This window comes from Pinus tabuliformis, chromosome 2_2 (assembly GCF_031772625.1).
Source record: "Pinus tabuliformis cultivar Carrire ecotype Pingquan chromosome 2_2, CPIR1, whole genome shotgun sequence".
Classification (NCBI taxonomy): Eukaryota; Viridiplantae; Streptophyta; class Pinopsida; order Pinales; family Pinaceae; genus Pinus; species Pinus tabuliformis.
In genome coordinates, this window is record NC_142300.1 from 257,306,512 (window position 1) to 257,328,804 (window position 22,293).

The window sequence follows — 22,293 nt, forward strand, 5'->3', positions numbered from 1 at the left end:
GATGATATACTAATCTACAACAAGTCTTGGAAGGATCATGTTCAACATGTTGACAGGGTGCTCAAACTATTGGAGGAGAAACAATTATAAGCGAAAAGCTCAAAATGTTTCTTTAGAGTACAAGGGGTAGAATATCCAGGTCATATTGTATCTCTTGAAGGTGTTAAGGTAGACCCTAGAAAAATTAAAGCCATTAAGGAATGGAAAATCCCCACATCCATAAAGCATCTGTGAGGATTTCTCAGGTTGACAGGGTATTATCGCAAGTTTTTTAAGAATTATGGGAGAATAACAAAACCTCTAACAACATTATTGAAGAAAGATGCATTTTCATTGACCCCAGAAGAAGCGAAGGCCTCTGAACATCTTAAAGAGGCAATGTGCCAAGCACCGATCTTATCTATGCCAGACTTTAAAAAAACCTTTATTGTGGAACGTGATGCCTCAGGAAATGGAATTGGTGTTGTTTTAATGCAAGAAGAAAACCCATTGCTTTTGAAATTCATCCAATCAAAGGAAAGTACTTACACAAAGCTATTTAAGATAAGGAAATGTTGACAATACTACATGCACTTAAGAAATGGCGAACCTACCTAATGGGAAGACACTTCAAGGTAAAAACGGATCATGATAGTCTTAAATACTTTTTAGAACAAATATTATCTTTAAAAGAGTAGCAAAAATGGGTCACAAAGATGTTGGGTTATGAATTTGAAATCATCTACAAAAAAGGGAAGAAAAATGTCGTGGCAGATGCACTCTCAGGAAAGGATGAGGATGTGGAAGCATTGCTTTGTGCTATTTTCTATTATCCAAGCAGATTGGATAAACAAAGAAAGAGATGAATGGAAGAATAATGAAGAAGCGTTGGCACTCATTCAAAAGATACAACAAGATCGCAGTACATCTGATACATTTAGTTGGAAAAATGATTCATTGTGGTACAAAGATTGCTTATACCTAGGTAAGAATTCCCAACTCAAACAAAAAGATTATTATGGAATTGCACACTTCTCCCTTAGGAGGGGACTCAGGATTTTTAAAAAATTACGACAGGGTTAAGAAGAAATTTTTTGGGATGACCTTAAATCGGATATTCAAAATTCTGTGGCAAAATGTTTGGTTTGCCAACAAAATAAAGTTGAAACAATGAAGACCCAGGTCTATTACAAAATTTATCCATTTGAAGACAACGTTGGGAGGAGGTTTCAATGGATTTTATCACAAGTTTACCCAAGTCTGAAGGAAAGAGAGTCATCATGGTGGTAGTTGAACAACTTACCAAGTATGCACACTTTTGTGCATTATATCATCCATTTAAAGTCAATACAGTTTCTACTGCATTTAAGGAAACAGTTCAAAATCTACGTGGAAACCTAAAGATTATTGTAAGCGACAAAGATCCAATTTTCACTGGAATTTTTTGGACAAAATTATTTTCTTATCTTGGTATTTAATTATCTCATAACTCATCTTATCATCCCCAATTTGATGGGAAAACTGAGATAGTAAACAAAGGTTGGAAAGGCTTTGTCTCTGATAAACGTACACAATGGGTGAAATGGTTGCCTCTAACTGAATGGTGGCATAATACTTCCTTCCATACTACAACAAAAATGACCCCATTTATGACACTTTATGGATATCATCCACCATCCATCACATCATATTTAAGATAAAATTCTAAGGTTCAAGCAGTGGAATATCACATCGAGCATCAACAACAAGTTCTCCAACTCTTAAAAGATAACCTCACTTTGGCGTAGAATAGAATGAAACAACAGGAAAATCAAAATTGCAGCGAAAGAAGTTTTGATGTAGGTGAATGGGTATTCCTACAGCTACAAGCATATAAACAAATGTCCCTCAAGCAAGCTAAGAAGGATATAAATTATCACTAAAGTATTATGGTCCATACAAGGTGTTGCAAAATATTGGTACTATGGCATACAAATTGGAGTTTCCTGCAGCTTCCCACATACACCTAGTTTTCCATGTTTCATGCTTAAAGAAGGTTATAGGTGACAAGCTCCCAGTTGAAACAATATTGCCAGAATTTGAAGAAAAAGGAAAAATCATATTGGAACCTCAAGTAGTCACAGAAACAAGAACTCGACAGCTATGAAATTGATCAATTTCAGAGTATCTCATCAAGTGGAAGAATTTACCCACTGAATATTCCACATGGGAGGATGAGAATTTTATACAGAAACATCCAGAAATACTCAAGCATTGAGGAAAACACTTTTTTGAAGGAGAGGGGCATGTTAGGTCCCTACAATACTAGTGATTCCCCCATTGATATTGTCATTGTAGCCCTTATTGTTATAATTGTGCCCCTATTGTCCCCATGTTGTTATTATTGTGCCCCATAGAAGCCCACTATTGTTATTGTTGTGCCATTATATTATTATTGTTATGTCGATTGTGATTATATTGTGAACCCTTAGACTCCTATATATAGAAAGGAGGTTTTGTCATTTGTATCATCCAATAATTGTTCATTTGTCTAATGTTAAGGAGGTTTCCCCCTCGAAGAGGGTGATTTTGAAGTCATTGATCTATCTTTTCTATCTTTTTGTGAGTTGGTTTCATAACATATAATATTGCATCTAGTTTGGTTTAACTTCAAGTCTCCCTCATTTCTTTGGTCTTATATGAATATTTTTAGATCGTTCGTCTTTCAAATTTTATTTTCTTCGTAAGTCCCAAGAAATTTAATTATGATATATAATTTTGGAAACAATATTGATGATTTTTTTTTTCTTTTTATTAGAAAAAAAATATTAAAAAAACATTGCAGGGTGGAGATTTGGTTGAAATACAATGATTATTTTTTATTCTTGAAGAGTAAATAAAAGAATCTAGGACTTATTTTACGCATACATATATACATTCTTAGTATTTTGGAATGTTCTCATATTTATTAATAGAGTTGATTTTATGAAATCTATGAATCTCCTAAATATTAAAAATCTGTTAAACTAATGTAATTATTTGGAATATTTTATTAATATAGTCGACATTATGGAGTTGATTTTTTATTCTAAAATTTTACTATAATGCAATTATGAAGAATATAATTAAAATTAAAAAAAAATGATCAATAATAATACTAAAAATGGTTCTTCCCAATGGGGATGACTAACTTTGACACATTTTCAGTGTGTGTGTAATGAATGTTAACATAAGTCAGATGGAAAGGAGGATAGATTGTCAGTCCTCCTATTCCGTAAGGTGTAAGCTAAGGGGATCGGTGCAGTGTACGGGCCTTCATTCATCCTCTATGGGAATGTGTGCTGATAAGGTAAGTTGGTTAATGACAAACATTCAGGTTATGGAATGTTATATTGCATTGGTAGTGTGGAGGTCGGTTGATTTTGGCTTGAGAAGTGTTAGTTTGTCTAGGTTCTTCAGCCCTTGAGTAGTCTAGGAGTGGTGCGTCGCCTACTCCATTATGAAAGGTCAGCAAAAGCTACAAGTTCTTCTATCTATGCCTTGTTCCTTGCTTCTGTCAACAAATTGAGGGAAATTTGTATGGTAAGATGGCCAGTCTTACTGTCCCTACCCATATTTCTTGATAACTTTTTCCCTAAGTGTTTTTTGTGTTTGAGATCGTGCTTGGGACTTTTGTTTGTTGGAATCTTCTGGTTTTACTCTCTTTAAGGTTTTACCATGGAATTCTAAGATGCATCACTGGGTGAGTATCAATTGGTCGCGTAGGATGTAGGGAGGTTTGGTGGAGTTCATATCGACTCCTAATTGGCATGGTTTTGTCTCTCAATTATTTGTGCTCTGGCATCAAGTCCTTTTGCCTGTGCCTTTGTTCCTTGGTGCTTCCCCCGTAAGTGGAGTGGAAGAGCCATTAGTTTGGCTAGCATGTTTGTTGTGTATGGGTGTCCTCACTTCCTTCCTAGTGGGTGTGTCGTGCTTGTCAATTCTGGTGGGAAGGCTTATGCTGGATAATTTTGGGTGGGTGTCTAGTGCGCTTTGGCTCACTGCTTGTCGAGACGTTTTGCAGAAGGTTTTGGGTCCTATCTTGGTGGAATCTTTTTGGAACTTGCTATGCGACCTATTCCACATACTTCTCGTTCCCAACCCATGCAGAGGGGAGATTCGCCCAGTCAGGGTGGTTCCAACATCGAGAAGAAGATGGAACTGGGAGGTAGGTCTAAGGAGAGACCCAAACAGGGCAGGTATGCTACTAGGGGTGTGATCAGAGTGTCGTCAGGAGCTCGTGGCAGCAAAGGTGGTGTGAGCTCAGTGTGGGGTGGACATGCAGTTGGAGGCAGTAAGAGAGCTGGTGTGGCTCATGGGGGTGGAGCAGGTGTGCGAGGTCGGAGCTACAAGTAGTGGTGCATAATAGATGCTGGTCGACAAATTTGGTCTAATAATTTTCGTGTCCTGCTCTAGTTTGTTTTGGATCGTCTGGAAGCATATTATAGGATCAAAAAGGAAGAGCATGAGGATTTCATTACCACGCTAAATTAGTTGCATCAATTTCAATGCCATGTCAGAGAAAGGATTGCGGTGGTTTGGTGGGGTCAAAATCTGCTAGCAGAAAAGGTTGAGAAGCTAGAAACGTGGTTGTCTCACTTTGCGCAACATGTTCTGTGTTCATATCACCCCCCTCCCCCTCCAGGGACCAGGCCGGACAATAATATTAAAATAACTATTACAATGAAATTATTATTATTATTATTATTATTATTATTATTATTAGTATTAGTATTATTTAATATTTAAATAATAATAATCATAATAACAATAATTATTTTAAAATTATTGTAATAATTTTTTATTAATAATTAAAGATAAAAATAATTTATAGGAAACTTAAAAATGTAAAAAAACCTAGGAGCTCTGCACCATGGGAATGTCGCAGAGCCCATCCTAGAATCTGTGTGTATATGAATATAGCAGAGCCCATCCCTGAATTAGTAGAGCTAGAATATCATGAAGACATTTGGAAACATACCTTAGACTATGAGCATAGCCTGTTCCGATGCCAAAGGTGCCATGAATATGGCCACTTATTCAAAGAATGCATGTTGAGCCAGGAAGGTCTGGATCTAAAATAAAAACAACTGAAAAACTCAGAGGAAGGAAATTAGGAGTTCCAAGAAGTGAAGAAAAAGAGAATGCCTCCAAAGGGATCCCACAACCCAGAAAATGTCAACCAAACTCAGTCGAGCAATAAAAATAGATATGAGGTATTGCAAGAGGAATAAGGAACATAAAATGAAGCACAACTCATGTATTACTAGGAAAAAGAAAAACAAAGTAGCTCAAGTCATGCAAAAACAACACCAAAGAGGAAAGCTCAAATAGATCTCATAGATAAAGAAGAATAGGCAGGAATGAAACTCACTACAATGGAAATAGACTGAGGCAAGGGGGAGGAGTTAAGCATGGAAGGGGAATTTCTAAAGAAACTGCTAAGTGAATAGAGGCACTTAGATGAAAGATTTATCCCAGAGGATCAAAAGAAATTGTACAATGAGACCTTCCAATAATATAAGGCCAACCATGGACAAAGACAACTAGAGATTGCAGAGCAACTGGGTATGCAATGAGAAAACCCCCAAGAATTTCAAAACAGAACAAAAGGAGGAAAGAAAAGAGGAAGGAGAAATCTACAGGAATCGATCCAAATAATGGGAGAGATGTTGGTAAACACTGTGGTACCGCTATTAACAGTCTACCAACAACTCAACAAAGTTACCCAATGATAGTAATATCGTGGAACATAAGGGGCCTAAACAGCCATGGAAAATAGAGATATCTAATAGATCACTTGAAAAAGAAAAAGCCTAAAATAATTCTTCTCTAGGAAACAAAGATAACGAGAGAAAATCTAGAAGATATTCTAAGGAGGATGAAACCAAGATATGAGGTAGTAGTAGTTGATGCGAAAGGAAGTGCAGGAGGCATAACAATCATTTGGAACCCAGTAGAGTTAAAGACATATTTTTGGATAGGAATGTAGAGAATCCTCACAGGTCACTTCCGAAATATAGGGGCCAAAGAATGGTTTATGATCTCAGTTGTCTATGCACTAAATATTCCATTATAAAAGGATAACTTCATACAAAACATAAGGACCCTCAACCAAATGCACGATGAAAAAGTTTGGCTGATTGTCGGGGAATTTAATCTGATAACTACTTTGGAGGAAAAAAAGAAGGGATTAGAAGGGAGGAACCCGAAATGGAACAATTTAGGGATATCCAAGAAGAGCTCCACCTGGTTGATATCCCGACAATCAATGGAATGTCCACTTGGAACAATACAAGAGGAGGAAACCCACAAACAACGTCTTGCTTAGATAGATTCTTTGCATCTAAAAACTTAATTAGTAGATATGTATACTATGAGGCATCCATCTTGCCATGTATGGGATCAGACCACTCGCCGATTAGATTAGAAGTGTATATGAAGTAATGGAAAACTAAGAGACCCTTTAGGTTTGAAGCATTCTAGTTGAGAGACCCGAACTTCCTACGAAAACTGAAGGAATGGTGGAAAGCAAGTGAGAAACAAGGAAGAAACCAAATGCATAAATTCCAACTTCATCTTAAAGAAATCAAAGACAAAATCAAAAAATGTAGCAAGGAAAATTTTGGTAATATCCAAAAGGAATAGGAACTGCTACAAGCAAAGATGAAAAAGGTGCAACAACAGATAATAAATAACATACACATTGAAACCCTAGTGGAGGAAGAAGGACAGTTGCCGAATAGATTGGAGGAAAGGAGGCAACAGGAAGAGATTCTGTGGAAACAAAAATCAAGAATTCAGTGGCTGAGAGAGGGGAAAAGGAACACTAGATTCTTTCACAAAGCGATGATTCAACATTTCCAGCTTAACAGGATCTTCTCGTTAGTAGACTAGGAAGGAAATTTCCTTACTTAAAAGGAAGAAATGGAGAACCTGCTGGCCCAACACTTCTAGGATTTATTGACAAAACCTAATCTGGACAGGACAAAAAATATAAATAGGATTACTCGGCATATCCCTCAGCTATTGAGTAGGGCTCAAAACCTAGCTCTAGTGAGGGAAATCACTAAGTTTGAGGTGGAAGAAGTAATCAAAGGATTATAGAAGAATAAAGCTCTCAGGCCGGATGGCTTTGCAACAAAATTCTTCCAGGAAATCTAAAAGATTATAGGAGAAGATATCATGGCAATAGTGGAGGAGTCAAGACACATTAAAAGGATGCATCTGGCCCTGAACTCCACCTTCCTAGCTCTTATCCCAAATACAAACCATTCGGAAGAGTCCCGGGGGTTTAGACCAATAGCTCTATGCAATTTAATATAAAAAATTATGGCTAGAATCATGGTAAACCACCTCAAACCTATCCTACCTGGATTAATCTCTCAAGAGAAGACTGGTTTTGTCAAAGGAAGGAAAATTGTGGATGGGATAGTCATGGCTCAAGAGGAAATTCACTCCATGAAAACCCAAAAAGCTAAAGGAATGATGATAAAACTAGATCTATCAAAAGCTTATGACCGTCTGAGTTGGACTTACCTCCAAGGAATCCTAAAAGCGTTTGGCTTCGATCCCAGATGGATAAACTGGATCTATTCAATGATATCTACCCATGTGTTCTCAATCCTTCTAAATGGAGCTCCGATCAACGCTTTCAATGCAACAAGGGGGCTAAGACAAGGCGATCTGATGTCCCCTTTCTTGTTCATATTGGCTGCTGAAGGACTAGGAAGATATGTAAAAGAGAAAGTGCAAGGCGATCAATTTATAGGTCTGCGAATGTGGGGTAATGACCTGTAGCTAACACATCAACAGTTTATCGATGACATAATGATGTTTGGGCAAGAAACCCTCAAGGAAGCCAGAGCCCTGATGGAAATCTTAAACGATTTCATGAGTACCTTAGGGACGAATATTAATAAAGAAAAGTTGGATATCTTCTTTTTCAATAGAATAGCCCAATCCCAAGATTTTCTAGCAAGAATAATGGGCTTCAGAATAGGGAATATACCCTAAAAATATTTGGGGATCCTGCTAAGTATACACCCAATTAGAGTGGAAAACTAGAAGGTTATTCTAGAAAAAATCCAAGGGAGGCTGCAAAATTGGACCTTCAAGACTCTAAATATGGCGAGTAGAGTAATATTGTTGAAGGTAGTGCTTCAGTCAATCCTGATATACCAATTATCAAGCCAAGCTGTCCCTAAAACTGTTTTCCAAGGGATGATTGACATCTTCAAGAAATTCCTGTGGCAAGGGCCAAACACAGTTAAAAAATGGGCACTGCTATCTTGGTATTAGCTAAGAAAACCTATCAAAGCAGGAGGGCTAGGTCTCAGAGACCCCTATATTCTAAACCAGGTCATGGGGGCTGACCTATGGTGGAGATGGATTCATGGAGGAACAGACCTATAGAAAGAAATATGAGGGAGAAAATATGGAATTCCAAGATCGATAAAAGGAAGGCTAAGAGTCCAGGAAAACATATAGGGGTCGGCCATATGGAATTTGGAATATGAAAACAAAGAACTAGTAAGATATCATAGTTTCTCTGAAATAAGGGGAGGAGACAAAGAAATATTTTGGAAAGAGATGTGGCAACAAAGAGAGAAATTAGGCCAGACCTTGCAGAAATATGTCAATATACCAAAAACCCTGCAAATCAGACGATGAAAAATTATTAGGGAATGGATATAGGGGAACACTAGAGAAAATGGAAGCAAAACAAGATTGGTTGGGTTCTTGAGATTCGATTCAATGGGCAACCTACGATATGGAGATGGAGTCTTGGAAAATAGCAATATCAGAAGGATCAAATATAATAAGGTGGTGATATAGAATAAAAGGGATGTTTGCCATCCAAGAAGGATACCACCTGCAAGCATCACACCATCAACAACAAGGGCCACCCATATGGGAATGAATCTGGAAGGACAAACTGTGGCCCAAAATAGCCTTTTTCCTTTGGACAGTCTGGCATGACAGAGCACTAACTTGGGATCAGCTACAAATAAGGGGGATGCAAGGACCATCGGCCTGTTGTATATGTGAAAGACAAATGGAATCGATGGAACACTTACTAAATGCCTACAGTTACAGTGAGGTTCTATGGTAGTATCATGTGCAACTTTTCGACAATAGAGACAGGGATAAAAAAAAAAGTACAAAATTAACAATGGAAAAATGGAGAAGGAAGCCTTACCAGAATCCCATCCTGAATCGAGTTTGGTAGATATCCCTTGGATTCCTACTCTGGGTGGTGTGGAAGGAAAGAAATAGAAGAATTTTCAAAGGGGAAAGAGAACAACAGTAGAATTATGGGGAATGACAGTCCAAAATATCTGAGAAATGATTCTAGCAGAGAACTGGTACACAGAATATTAGGAAACCAACCTACAAGAAGGTTGTATAGTGGCAAGGTTAAGCCTAAATCCCAACATGCTGATGGATAATTCTTGGAAATAGAAACCTTCTCCCAGTGACTCCCTAATCCTCTTCCTATTTCCCAATGAAGAGTTCATCAAACTAAACTTCAACAGAGCAGCTAAAGGGAACCCGGGGGCTGCAGGCTCAAGAGGGGTGTTCCGAGATTATCAAGGAAACACCATTCGCCTGTATTCAATGGATTGTGGCATAGTGAGTAATAATGAAGTAGAGCTCTATACATTAAAGCAGGGGCTAGAAATAGCCTCGAGAGAAAGGTTTCAGAGACTAGAGGTGGAAGGAGACTTGAGACTAACAATAGAGATGGTTAAAAAACTCCAACAAGGAACCATATGGGAGAAGATAAGCCAAAGTTAGAGGACTGCACGGTTGGTCCAAGATATAGGAAATCTAATACAAAGGATAGACTATATTGTTCTAACACTTGTTTGTAGATCAAGGAATGTGGCAGCATACAACTTAGCCAACTGGTGGTGTGGACACACTAGCAGCAACCTTGATATAAGGGGTGACGAGTTAGGTCAAATGGGAGGAATGAGTAGTCTAGAGGAAATCCTGAGAATAGACAAGGAAAAAGGAGAAAACCCCCAATCGGGGTGTGACGAGCCATGCAAGATAGAAGGGAGAGAGACTGACCAGATTTCAAGGTGGGATGAGGAAAGAGAGGCCAACCAGATGCCATGGTGGGCAAAGGGAGGTGAGGCTGGTCAGTTGGCACAGGAGCTGGCAAGTGGAAGTGGAGCACCTAACAACTCAAGGGAGGAACAAATGTCACGACAGGTAGAGGAAGGAGAAGCTAGCCAGATGGCATGACTAGCATAGGGAAGTGGTCTCAGATAGTTGGCATGGTTGCTGGAAAGTGGAGATGGAGAAATAGGAAACTCACGTCAAGAGCAACCAACAGTAGGCAGGAAATAATGAAGGGCATTAATTGAAAGGTAAGTGGGTTCCCATCCCAAGACCCACACAAGAAAGGAAGGGAGGCGACCAGCGGAGCAAAGGATGTGGCAAGTTTCTTGGAAGGGAGGCCAGGTATGTGGAAGAGAAAATTCAAGGTAAAGGTGGTAACGTCAAGGGGCATTTTCATGCAGGAAGAGAAGGCAGGATGTGTAGTTGGCGTTGGCAAGCGCAGAGTGTTGGGGGATGTCGATCAATGTTCAACTTTTGCCTGTAAAACCTGGTATGTGCTCCCTTCCATCCCCTACGTTGGTATGGAAAATATGAATTGGAATCTGTGACGATTTTAGATAGAAAGAGGCACAGTAATGAATCCTTTAGATGATTATTGGTTAATAATTATGGTTCTCCCTGTCGAATATAGAATTGAAGCTTTCTAGTATCCTTGGGTTATTGGCCTATCAATATGGGGTGGGATAGACTGGATATCCATTTGGGGAGGGGAGGAAGGGACATCTGAATCTTGTCTTAGGATGGCTAGGTCCTCAGGCTAAAGGAGAATGCTGAGTCAAATTGATTCCACCAGTAGTGTCATCCTGAGCGATTTCAACTGCATCTGTATGAAGAATTTCTTTCGACAGTTAAGGATGGGTATATGGATTGGGAGGAAAGGAAATAAAGAGAATTGCGGGAGGCCTAATGTGAAACCTAACCCTGGTGCCCCCTCTGGCTCGACGATCTGGATTCAAAGCCTTAGTACAACGTCAATGCAAGGCCTAGAATGGGTTAGTAGAAAAGGGTGTAGTAACTGGCCCTGAAATTGGGGAGGGGAGAATGTCAAAATTGGGCTTTGGCTCAGTTTCATTGAGGGGATTGACTGGTGACGGGTAGGACATTCGCGACATGGGGACAAAACTATCATTTGGTGGGAAACGGTGAAGCATTGTCTTTCCCTCTAGGGGTGACGATAACCAGGAAAGAAAGACTTCTAGGACGCCAGTTGGTAGGGTTGGTAGCATAGGATGTTAGAGGCGTAAGGTGGTCTTACAGGAGCCGAACAGAGGGGCAATTGAACTAGTCATGGGCAGAAACCTGAAAGATGGAGTTGTCACTATCTTGCAATACCTTGAGTGAAGTGAGTGGAGCTTGGGTGTTGACTAGGGTAAAAACAGTAAAGAGGGCACGAAGCAGATGAAAGAGACTACAACTAAGGAGTTTCATCTGGAAATGGGGAAGCATGTCGGGAATTCTGAAAGCAACAAGGCCAGTTCTCAAGCCAAGTATCAAAGCAAGAATATAAGGAATTATGTCAAAATCAAGACCAAATTATAGAGCATAAATTACTATGTGCCCACTATGAAAAATTTAATTACGCTTCATAATGTTCTAATTCTGGATTCTGCTATAGGTAGATTAAATACTAGTGTGCAGAAGACTCTGATGGCATGGAACTTGAACCATGCCAGTGAGTACGAGGTCTCACTCCAAGTGTGCTGTTGAAAAGAAAAAAAAGCAACGAGAAGACTTGGATGGTGAAGGAAGGCAACCAACAGGGAATGAGAGGGAATAGAAGATCGAGAAAGGATGAGAAAAATATGAAAGGCCTAGAACCAACTACAAAGAAAGAACTGAGGAAAAGAGGAAGGAAAAGAGGAAATGAAAGTGTGTAGAACCTCATCAATGCATACTATGTAGGAACCCCAGCTGAGGTGAAATATGTCATCTCTAAATGGGAAAGAGAACTAAATGATAACATTGAAAATGAAGAGATTCAGGCAGAGGAATGGTAGAAAATAGTCAAAGATCCAGGCAATACCAAAGGCCTCCAAACTTTGTTTTAGCAGACCATCCAGCAGTATTGGGTTATGAAAAACATCCTAGCTAGAGCAATGACCACGTATAAGGAAAGAGAAGATTCAGAAGAGGACAGACCAATAGAAAGAAGTCTAAAGGATCTTCCAAGGGAGATATAGTTTGTCCAAATGCAGCTGTATCAAAACAATATCTTGCTGAATAAGGTCAAACAAAATCTCCAGAATATGATTCTAAGAGAAGTACCAGGATCGAGCATGAAATCCTCGGTCCTAGTCGATTCTTCAGATGAATGAAGCAGTCCTGCTAGTTAATTTTTGTTTTGATGATGGTTAGCATTTACTTTTTCAACATGAAGCATATAGAAGATAAGGTAGCCAATGTAGCATGGATGATTAGAATAACTTTGTTTAAAGTTTGGACAACGTTTGATGCAGATAGGTGGCCAAAGAACTGGTTTCTTGTGGGTAGGTTGAGGTCACCTACAGTTTTGTTGAAACCAAACTTATTATTTTGAAATATTAATAGAAAAGGGGATCTACCAAGCTTACACAAAAAAATAATTAAAGATAAAACATTTTTGTAAATTAAAAATAATTATTGTTAATTAAAGATTACTATAATCATTTTAAATAATTATTGTTATTAGTAAATAAGTATTATTATAAATTAACATTATTACTATTATTAACTAATATTATAATTAAATAACTAAATAACATTAGGTAATATAAAATCAAATAATGTTAAATAAAATTGAATGTTAAAAAAATAAAAAATATTCAATAATTAAATAACATGTCCAAGGGATTTATATTAAATCCTAGGATTATTATTATTATCTAATTTCAAGGCCACCACCAAGCAAGACACCAAATTGGCATATGAGACCCTCTTGTTTGTGGGACAATGGACCCACCTCTATGCAACTATTTGACTACTAAGTCTACAAAGGCATACATACTCTACCCCCTCTGCTTTTGAACTTGTGACCTCTTAGGAGGAAACACATGCTCTTAACCGTTAGTCCCACTGACAATGCAACGTTGGATTATGGTTGACCATGATTTATTTTCATATTGAGACAACATTTGTCACAATGCAATGTTGGACAATGGTTGACCATGGTTGATTTTCATATTGAGTCAATCTTTGTCACAATGCAACATTAGACCATGGTTAACCATGGATGGAATTGGACCATGAGATAATATTTCTCACAATGCGTAAATATAAAATAATAATAAATAATATAAATAATAATATTAAATAATTTAAAATTAAAATAATATTAAAATATTTTTTTTCCAAGGAAAAAAACCGAGCTTTTCTATTATAAAAATAAAAGAGCTACAAACCGATGAGTTAACATCCAGCAGTTTGGAGAACTGCCTGAACCTGGGAGGTAGAGAAACCGTCCTCTCCCATGTTGTCATCTAAGATGACTGAAATAACCAAAAGATACAAAACACACCAAGTTCAAAATAAACTCGGCCTGAACGCAGCCGCCCCAAAAAATATCCGAGGCTGTCAAAATCCCACCGGGCCTCCATAAAGGAAAACGACCCACGACATAAGTAGTATGAAAATCATAGAATTTTACCCAAGTTTCTCCAATACAGGAGCTATTAATGAAAAAAGTTTTAAAGATCATATACCAGAACCGCCAAAAACAATTTAAGACACAATTGTTTCTGACGCCTTCCCAGCTTGCTGCAAAAACATTAAGTATATGGGGCCAAATCGGTCTCACGGATCTGGTCCTGAATCTGTTCCTTTATCCTCCACGTACCCAAAGCCTGTTGTAAACCTGTCTTAGAATATTCGTCTGCTTCAACATTCCTGTCCCTGTATATGTGAGCAAGAGAGAAAACAGAGAAAGAAGATTTTAGATTTTGTATTTCTTCTAGCAGAGGCATCAATAAATAATTCCTGCATCTAAATTTCCCATTGACCCAATTCACAACATTAGATGAATCTCCAAAAATCTGAACTGTGAGGACTTGTCTATGGATAAGCCAACAGAGGAGCAGTTTTAAAGCTGATAATTCGGCATAATTGTTTGTGCCCGTCCCTAACCCCACTGAGGCTTTTAGAGAGTGAGAAGCGCTAAGATGGATAATAATTCCTACCCCAGTAATATTATTTTGTGCTGCCCCGTCGAAAAAAGCCCAGGGGATGCCATCTTTGATCTGAATTTCTGCCCTCTGGAGTGAGACTAATGGGGGCTCGGGTTCGGGGATGCTGGATAAGATAGCTGAGCTCTGTATTGCTATTGCTTCCGCTGGGATTGATTTTTCATTGAATATGCTGCGGTTTCTGGCTAACCAAATGCCCCAACAGAGGATAGGAGGAAGGTTCCTCAGATTCTTCTCTGGGTGATTGGACCACCAACCCTCCCATGCCGCATTGAGATCAGCCCCTTCCCATCTGGCATTGATCTGTAGTAGCCTTTTCGTTGCGTCCCATACTTGAATTGTGAATGAGCATTCCACGAATATATGATTAATGGTTTCTGAGGCTACTTTACATAAAGCACATCGGCTCGGTCCCTCCTTATAGCGAGCTATCAGGACATCCCAAGTAGGTATCTTCCTTTTGAGCGCACACCATAGGAAAAGTCTGGCTTTTTTGGGGCATTTCAGCTTGAAAAGGGGTTTGGCCCACCAAATAGGGGGATCCCAGCCCTTTCTGTTCATCAGGAAGTTATAGCCAGCCTTTGGGGAATATAAGCCTGTCTCCGCATGTGCCCAAACAAGTGTATCTGGACGGTCCTTTATTCTAACACTAGATCGCTTGAGCTCGTGGATGAAACTCTGCCATTCATTTCTCCATAAGTTGTCAATACCGAGCTCCTCTACAGATTTCCATTCCTGACCCCAAATGGACTGCAACTCCATGTTTGCTATCTGGCTTAAACTGTGAATCCCCCTTGAATCTAAATGTGCAAGGAGACCCGGGGGAAGAGCATAAAGGTCACTGCATCCTACCCACGGATCCCTGCCTATCCGAATGCTTTCTCCATTCCCCACTTGCCAAGCAAGACCTTGTTCTATAATGTAGAAAGCCTCTGTAGTAGCCTTCCAGACTACTGAGCAGTTTCTTCCTTTTTTGTTTGGGCTCCGGATCCAATCATCAAGAGGAACTGGGTCAATATACTTCCTTTTTACCACTCTGGTCCACAGGTTTTCTGCTTCAATAATTCTCCATCCTGATTTTGCTGCCAGGGACTGACTAAATTCGACGAGTTGTTTGATGTCCCATCCCCCCCAGTCCTTTGGTCTGGCTATCTTGTCCCAAGCTACCCACGGAAGGACTGTGTCTTCTTTTGCACCCGACCACAGGAATCTGCTACAAATTTGCTTAATTTTATGAAGAACACCTTTTGGGATCCAGGTCAGAGGAGCCCAAAATACCGGGATGGCCTGAAGGACGGAGTTTATCAGAGTTAATCTGCCAGCCCTTGATAACCATTTGAAACTCCAATGAGATATCCTTTATTCAATTTTTGCCACCAGCCAATTCTAATCCTACTTCCTATATGAAGTGGGTTTTAGCCAGAACCCCAGGTACTTGAAAGGCTGATCCAAACTGCATGTTTCAAAGGGCAAATAAGAAGTGATCAGGATCTCCTCCTGTCTGGAGAAAGCTTCCATTATAAGCTGCGACTTCCTGGGATTTATTTGCAACCCTGTAGCTTTCAGAAATATGTCAAGAATGTCTTTGAGCACTTTTAGTTCATTCCTATTTCCATTTGTAAATAACAGGATATCATCAACAAATAGGAGATGAGTAATGTAAAGATTTACAGCTACTTCGAAACCAGTTATCAAACCTGCTCTCTTTGCTTTTGAAATTAGTCGGCTGAGGCCTTCGGCAGCCAAAAGAAATAAGAGTGGAGAGAGAGGGCATCCTTGTCTTAGGCCTCGCTGGCTTTTGAAAAATTGAGAGGCAACCCCATTTATCAATACAGCAAAACATACATTTGAAATACACCCCATTATCCAATTTATGAATTCCACCTTAAAGCCGAGGTGTGTCAATAGAAGCCTGAGGTATGACCAATTAATTCGGTCGTAAGCTTTGGATAGATCTAATTTCAGCACTGCCCCTTTCTTTTTTGCTTGTCTAATACTGTGGATGGTTTCCTGGGCCACCCCAATGGCCTCATGAATTTGACGACCATCCAGGAACCCAAATTGCTCATTTGAAATACAAACAGAAAGAATGGGCTTCAAACGCACCGCTATGACTTTTGCTATGATCTTGTAAATAGTATTGCATAAAGATATAGGTCTGAAGTCCTCAAAGGATTCCGGATCCTCCTTTTTCGGTATGAGCGCTATGAAGGTTGCATTGAAGGGCCCATAGATTTCTCCTTTCTTCCTTGACTCCTCCACCACATCTGTCAATTCATCACCAATCTGCTCAAAAAAATGGAGAAACAATTCTATGGTCCAACCGTCCGGGCCTGGGCTTTTATCTTTTGGCATTGATTTTATGACATGTTCCACCTCCTCCTTAGTCACTTCTCTGAATAGATTTTCTGCCTCCTCCTCCTCCACAAAACGTGGGAAAGCTTGAGCAGTACGAATAATTTCAGCTATTGATATCCCTCCTGGATCGGAAAAGAGAGATTGAAAATGGCTCTTCCCCAGGTTTGAGACTGCCTCAAATGAGGAGTGCTCCCTGCCTTCTGCATCCTTCAGTTTCCATATTGTATTAGCATTTTTCCTTCCCTTTGCATAATTGTGAAAGAATTTTGTGTTCTCATCCCCGGCTTTCAACCAAATTGCCCGACTTTTTAACCTCCATTCCTCTTCTCTGTCAAGAAGGATCTTTGCTCTTCTTTTTTCTAACTCCAAAATTCTTTCCTTCGACTCCTGAGTTATGTATGCATTAGCTTCAGGGTCTTCTAAAGCGCTTAGGGCTTCGTCGATACTGGCCATTTCCTCATATGACTTCCTCCTTCTCTCCGCGGCCCATTCAATGGTTTCCTTCTTTAACCTTTTTAGATTCTCCATGAAATGGGCTCCTTTGTTTTCTGGGATGGAAGTGCCCAGGTGCCTCCAAGTATTTCTGAACAGCTGAATATAAGACTCCTCCTGAAGCCAGGAAGAATTGAACTTAAAAGGAGAAGCCGGTTTGGGAGGGGTCTTGGAGAATTCTAGGAATATAGGAAAATGATTCGAGTTCCCTCCTTCCCCCACCCATTGCCCGAAGAGGGGAATGTGGGAGGCCAGCGAGTCGTTTATGAGGAAACGATCCAGTCTTTTTGCAACTCTCTCCTCCCCTGTTCTTCTATTTCTCCAACTCGGTTTTGCCTTAATTATATTGACATCAAGCAGATTGTGGTTCTGAAGAGTTGATAAGAAGAAATCAGCCAGAGGGTCTTCCCTTGCATTTGGACCCCAAGCTTCAGCAATCCCCAAGGAAAAATTTAGGTCCCCTCCAATTAAAAGATTTTTGTTTTGGAGCAGGTCTTTCGAGAGGAGATCATTCCAATAGGATACTCGACCCTGACAAGGGCCATACACATTGATGACCAGAAAAGACTGCTCAAAATCCGGGGACTGAATCTCCAATCCAAGTGCATGGGATAAGCCCCAAGAATTTAGCACTTTTAACCTTCCCTTCTTGAAACCGATTGCAAGACCACCTGAATGTCCGGAGGCATCCAGAGCAGTGAAAACCCAGCCCGGAAACAGTGAGCAAAGGGTGTCTTCAACATCAGTGCTGTTTCCCAAAGTTTCCTGTAGAAAGACCAAATCTGGGTTGTGGCATGTAACTAAATCCTTCAACGCTAGTTTTTTGGGTTTACTAGCCAACCCCCTACAATTCCAAGAAAGGCAGATCATTTGATAACCATCTCAGGGGGTTTTGCTGCTCTAAGCGCCCCAGGGATTGACATTTGTTTACCATCCTCAATTATTAAAATATTAAATATTAAATAATAATTAATACAAATTAATAATTATTATTAAATATACTATTAATATTTTTATAGTTAGTTTTTTTTTGTAATATTATTTTTATTGTTCTATATAAATGGTATATATGAATGAAGCCTTTTGCGTATATCAACCACATTCAAATTTTTAATGTGGTTGTGTTAGTATAAACCCAAGGAATAAAAACCCTAAGATAAATATTATAAACCCTAAAATAAAACATGGTTGACCATAGTTTACCATCATCAATGTTTATACTGAGACAATATTTGTCACAATATGACGTTGGACCATCGTTGACAATAGTTGATTTTCATATGGAGACAATCTTTGGCACAATGTGACATTGGACCATCATTGACCATGGTTGACCATGATTTAAACCCGAGGGATTTATATTAAATCCAAGGATTAATATTATAAACCCTATGAATAATACTATACCCTGGGAATATGAACCCTTAGATTAATAAACCCTAGGAATTAATTCTAAAACCCCAAGGTATTAGAAACTGAATGGAATAAGACAATCTTTATCACAATGCGACGTTGGACCCTAGTTGATTTTCATATGGAGACAATCTTTGGCACAATGTGAGATTGGATGATCATTGACCATGGTTGACCATGATTATAAAGCCAAAGGATTTATATTAAACCCTAAGATTAATATTATAAGCCCTATGAATAATATTAAACCCTAGGAATATGAACCCTTAGATTAATAAACCCAAGGGAATAATAAACCCAAAGAATTAACTCTAAAAACCCGAGGTATTATAAACTAAAGGGATTAATATTATAAACACAAGATATATAAAACTTAAGATAAATAATATAAACACTAAAATAAACATGGTTGTCACAAAGCGATGTTGGACCAAGGTTGATCATTGTTGAACATGATTGATTTTCATATAAAGACAATTTTTGTTACATTGCGATGTTACACCATGGTTGATTTCATATTGAGAAAATATTTGTCACAATGTGAGGTTGACCCATGGTTGACCATCATTATAAACCCAAGGGATTTATATTATAAACCCTATGAATAATATTAAACCATAGGAAAATAAAACCTGATGAAATAATATTATTAATCGAAGGGATTAATACTAAAAATCCAAGGGATTAATACTAAAAACCCAAGGGAGTAATATTAAACCCAAGGGATAAAACCAAGAAATTAATATTATAAACCCATATATAAACCTTAAGATAAATATTACAAACCCTTAAAAAACATGGTTAACTATGTTTTACCATGGTTTATGTTCATTCTGAGACAATCTTTGTCACAATGTGACATTTGACCATGGTTGACCATAGTTTTCCATGGTTAATTTTCATATTGAGACAATCTTTTTCATAATCTGACATTGAACCATGGTTGCACATGGTTGACCATGATTATAAACCCAAGGATTAATTCTATAACCCCAAGATATTATAAAACCAATGGGAATAATATTAAACCCAAGCAATTAATATTATCAACCCAATGTATATAAACCCTAAGATAAATATTATAAACCCAAGAGAATAATATTAAACCTAAGGGATTGATATTATAAACCCAAGGTATATAACCCCTAAGATAAATATTATATACCATAAAATAAACATGGCTGACCATGGTTGAACACAACTGATTCTCATATCGACACAATTTTTGTCACAATTCGACGTTGGACTATGGTCGACCATGACTGATTTTCATATTCAGACAACCTTTCTCACAATGTGACATTGGAGAAAAGATCCATGGTTGATTTTCATATTGAGACAATATGTGTCACAATTTTATGTTAGACCATGGATGACCATGGTTGTCACAATGCAACGTTGTACCATGGTTAACCAACGATGACCATGGTTGTCATAATGCAACGTTGGACCATAGTTGTCACAATGCAACATTGTAACATGGTTGACCATGAATGATTTTTCATGTTGAGACAATCCTTATCACAATGCGTCATTAGTCCATGGTTCACCATGAACATCATTACCAATCAAACGAGAAAGTGAACTGGTACCCCTTTTTTTGAGGTAGAAAAGAATCACCTGATTTTGAAAAGTGATGATGCCAGAATACACTTTTTTTTTCGCATATTTTTGGCACTTTAAATTTTCTTATGTATCAAGTATGAACATTTTTTTTTATGTTAGTGATTTTCATGTTGATTTTGAAAAGTGTTGATGCAGCATCAACATATTTTTTTAAAGGGCTTATTTTTGACACTTTAAATTTTTTTATGTATCAAGTGTGAACAATTTTTTTTTATTAGTGATTTTCATCTTGATTTTGAAAAGTGCTGATGAGCATCAACCCTTTTTGTTGAGAGGGCTTAGTTTTTACACTCTAATTTTTCTAATGAATTAAGTGTGGATAATTTTACTTAAATGTTGGTGATTTTCATGTTAGTAATAAAACATTAAAAAAATAATAATAATAAAAACATGACAAAAAAAAACCAAATACAAAAAAATACATAAAAAAAAAACAAAAACCTAGATAAAAATGTAAAAAAAAACTTAAAACATACAAATAAAACATAAGGGATCATAAAAATAAAAATGATAAAAAAATGTTAGTAATAAAACATAAAAATATGACAAATGAAATTACTTCTCTCAAGGAACAGGGACTATCGGCGGGACTAGGGTTTTGAACAGGGGCAACAGGAGCGAGTTGGTAACAATGTAGGGGCACAAAGCGGGGAGCTCCACTCCCTCCTACGATAACGTGGTTTCAAACAGAAGTAAGGAGGCGCGTCTGAACAATTTACAAAAAACAACGGAGGCAGAGATAAAGACGACAGTCACTCAAAAGCCAGAATGCAACAAATCCCTTGAAGAGGAAGGGACCCACAAGGAAGTTAGGAGGGAAACGAAATCAGGAGACAACAGTCAAAGAACTGAGAACATATCTACAACGAGACCCTATAAGCCCAAGACAAACATTAAGCCCCGGGTGGTCTTAAATGATGCTGCACTATTGGTGCACAGAGATCACATGGCGACTTACGCGGCTATATGTAAGTTTATGGGTATATGGCCCACGGAGAAAGCATTGTACACTTGGATAAGAAACAACTAGAAACTGAAGGGAGAAATAAATCTACATCTTGGGTCCAAGGGTTTTTTCATAGTGGTTTTCACTAACCTAGAGGACAAAGACAGGGTATTCGAAGGACGACCCTACTTCTATGTTGCCGCTAGCCTTTACATGCAACCTTCGGTGATGAAATTTGTCCTGGAGTGAGAAACATTCACATCGGTCTTGGCATGGATTAGATTATACTCCTTACCTTTAGATTATTGGCTACCTGAATCCTTAAAAGCTATAGGTAATAAATTAGGGCATTTATAAAGATATCAAAGGTGACTCTACAAGGTAAATATACCTCCTTCGCTCGCATATGTGTAGAAATGGACTTATCGGGAGTGCTCCTAGATGAAGTCATCCTAGAAGTATATGATGAGGAATGGGTGTAGGTGGTTGACTATGAACATATCCCATTCAAATGTCATAAATTTCATGAACATGGGCACCTCTTCAGAGATTGCCCACTCAACAAAAGGGAGGAAAACTTGAAAACCAACATAGGAAAAGACCCTGAAGGTTTCACCAAAGTGGGAGGCAGAGGGAAAGGAGGGGGGAAAAGTACCAAAAGAAACCTAGCGAGAACAAGCTACCAAGTCATAACGGTTTCAAGATTTTAGAAGAAGAGGGGGGGGGGGGGGGAATGGAACAAACAAGGAACTGGAGGACAATCATGCAGAGAAGGAAAAAGAGGATAGCATGGAAATCATACAGGAAAACAATGAACAAAAGGAGGACCTACCAAGCACTATGGAACTTGGCAGGGACCATGATATGACCCCAAGTGAAGCCGGTACGGAGGACCATGACCTACAGGGGATTCTTGAGAGGGAGAACCTTGATCTAGAAAAGTTTCTACAACAGGGAATCAATAAAGGGATTGACTCTCTACCACAAGAGGAGTTTGATAGAGTACAATAGCTATTCCTACGAAGGTCTCAAACAAAGGCTACAAGAGTCAAAAGGAACCACGATAGCGAGGAGAACAGAGGGGTTAAATCAATGGAGATAACATTAAGACACTCCACCAAAAACCCAGGAAAGAAAAGAGGAAGGAAGACACAGAATGAACTATTGACA

At 38.6% G+C, this 22,293-nt stretch overlaps 1 protein-coding gene across 1 annotated transcript; it reads right to left on the reverse strand.

The window, feature by feature from the left end:
* Positions 1-13,874: 13,874 nt before the first annotated feature.
* Positions 13,875-18,061, reverse strand: LOC149192271 (uncharacterized). The gene is made up of 5 exons (XM_089406888.1): positions 18,017-18,061; positions 16,947-17,903; positions 16,395-16,574; positions 15,715-16,298; positions 13,875-15,603 (listed from the first exon to the last, which is right to left on the reverse strand). The coding sequence occupies exons 1-5, from the start codon at positions 18,059-18,061 to the stop codon at positions 13,875-13,877; spliced, it is 3,495 nt and encodes a 1,164-aa protein (XP_089263014.1).
* Between the last annotated feature and the right edge of the window lie 4,232 nt (positions 18,062-22,293).

Bases quoted from the DNA above. Each gene is read 5' to 3' on its own strand.
- LOC149192271 (XM_089406888.1), bottom strand. From the start codon at position 18,061: ATGTCAATCCCTGGGGCGCTTAGAGCAGCAAAACCCCCTGAGATG. The intron at 17,904-18,016 runs GTTATCAAATGA...GTCTTTCTACAG, and splicing joins CAGCAAAACCCCCTGAGATG to GAAACTTTGGGAAACAGCAC. The intron at 16,575-16,946 runs GCAATTTGGTTG...TTTTTTGAGCAG, and splicing joins AATGGAGGTTAAAAAGTCGG to ATTGGTGATGAATTGACAGA.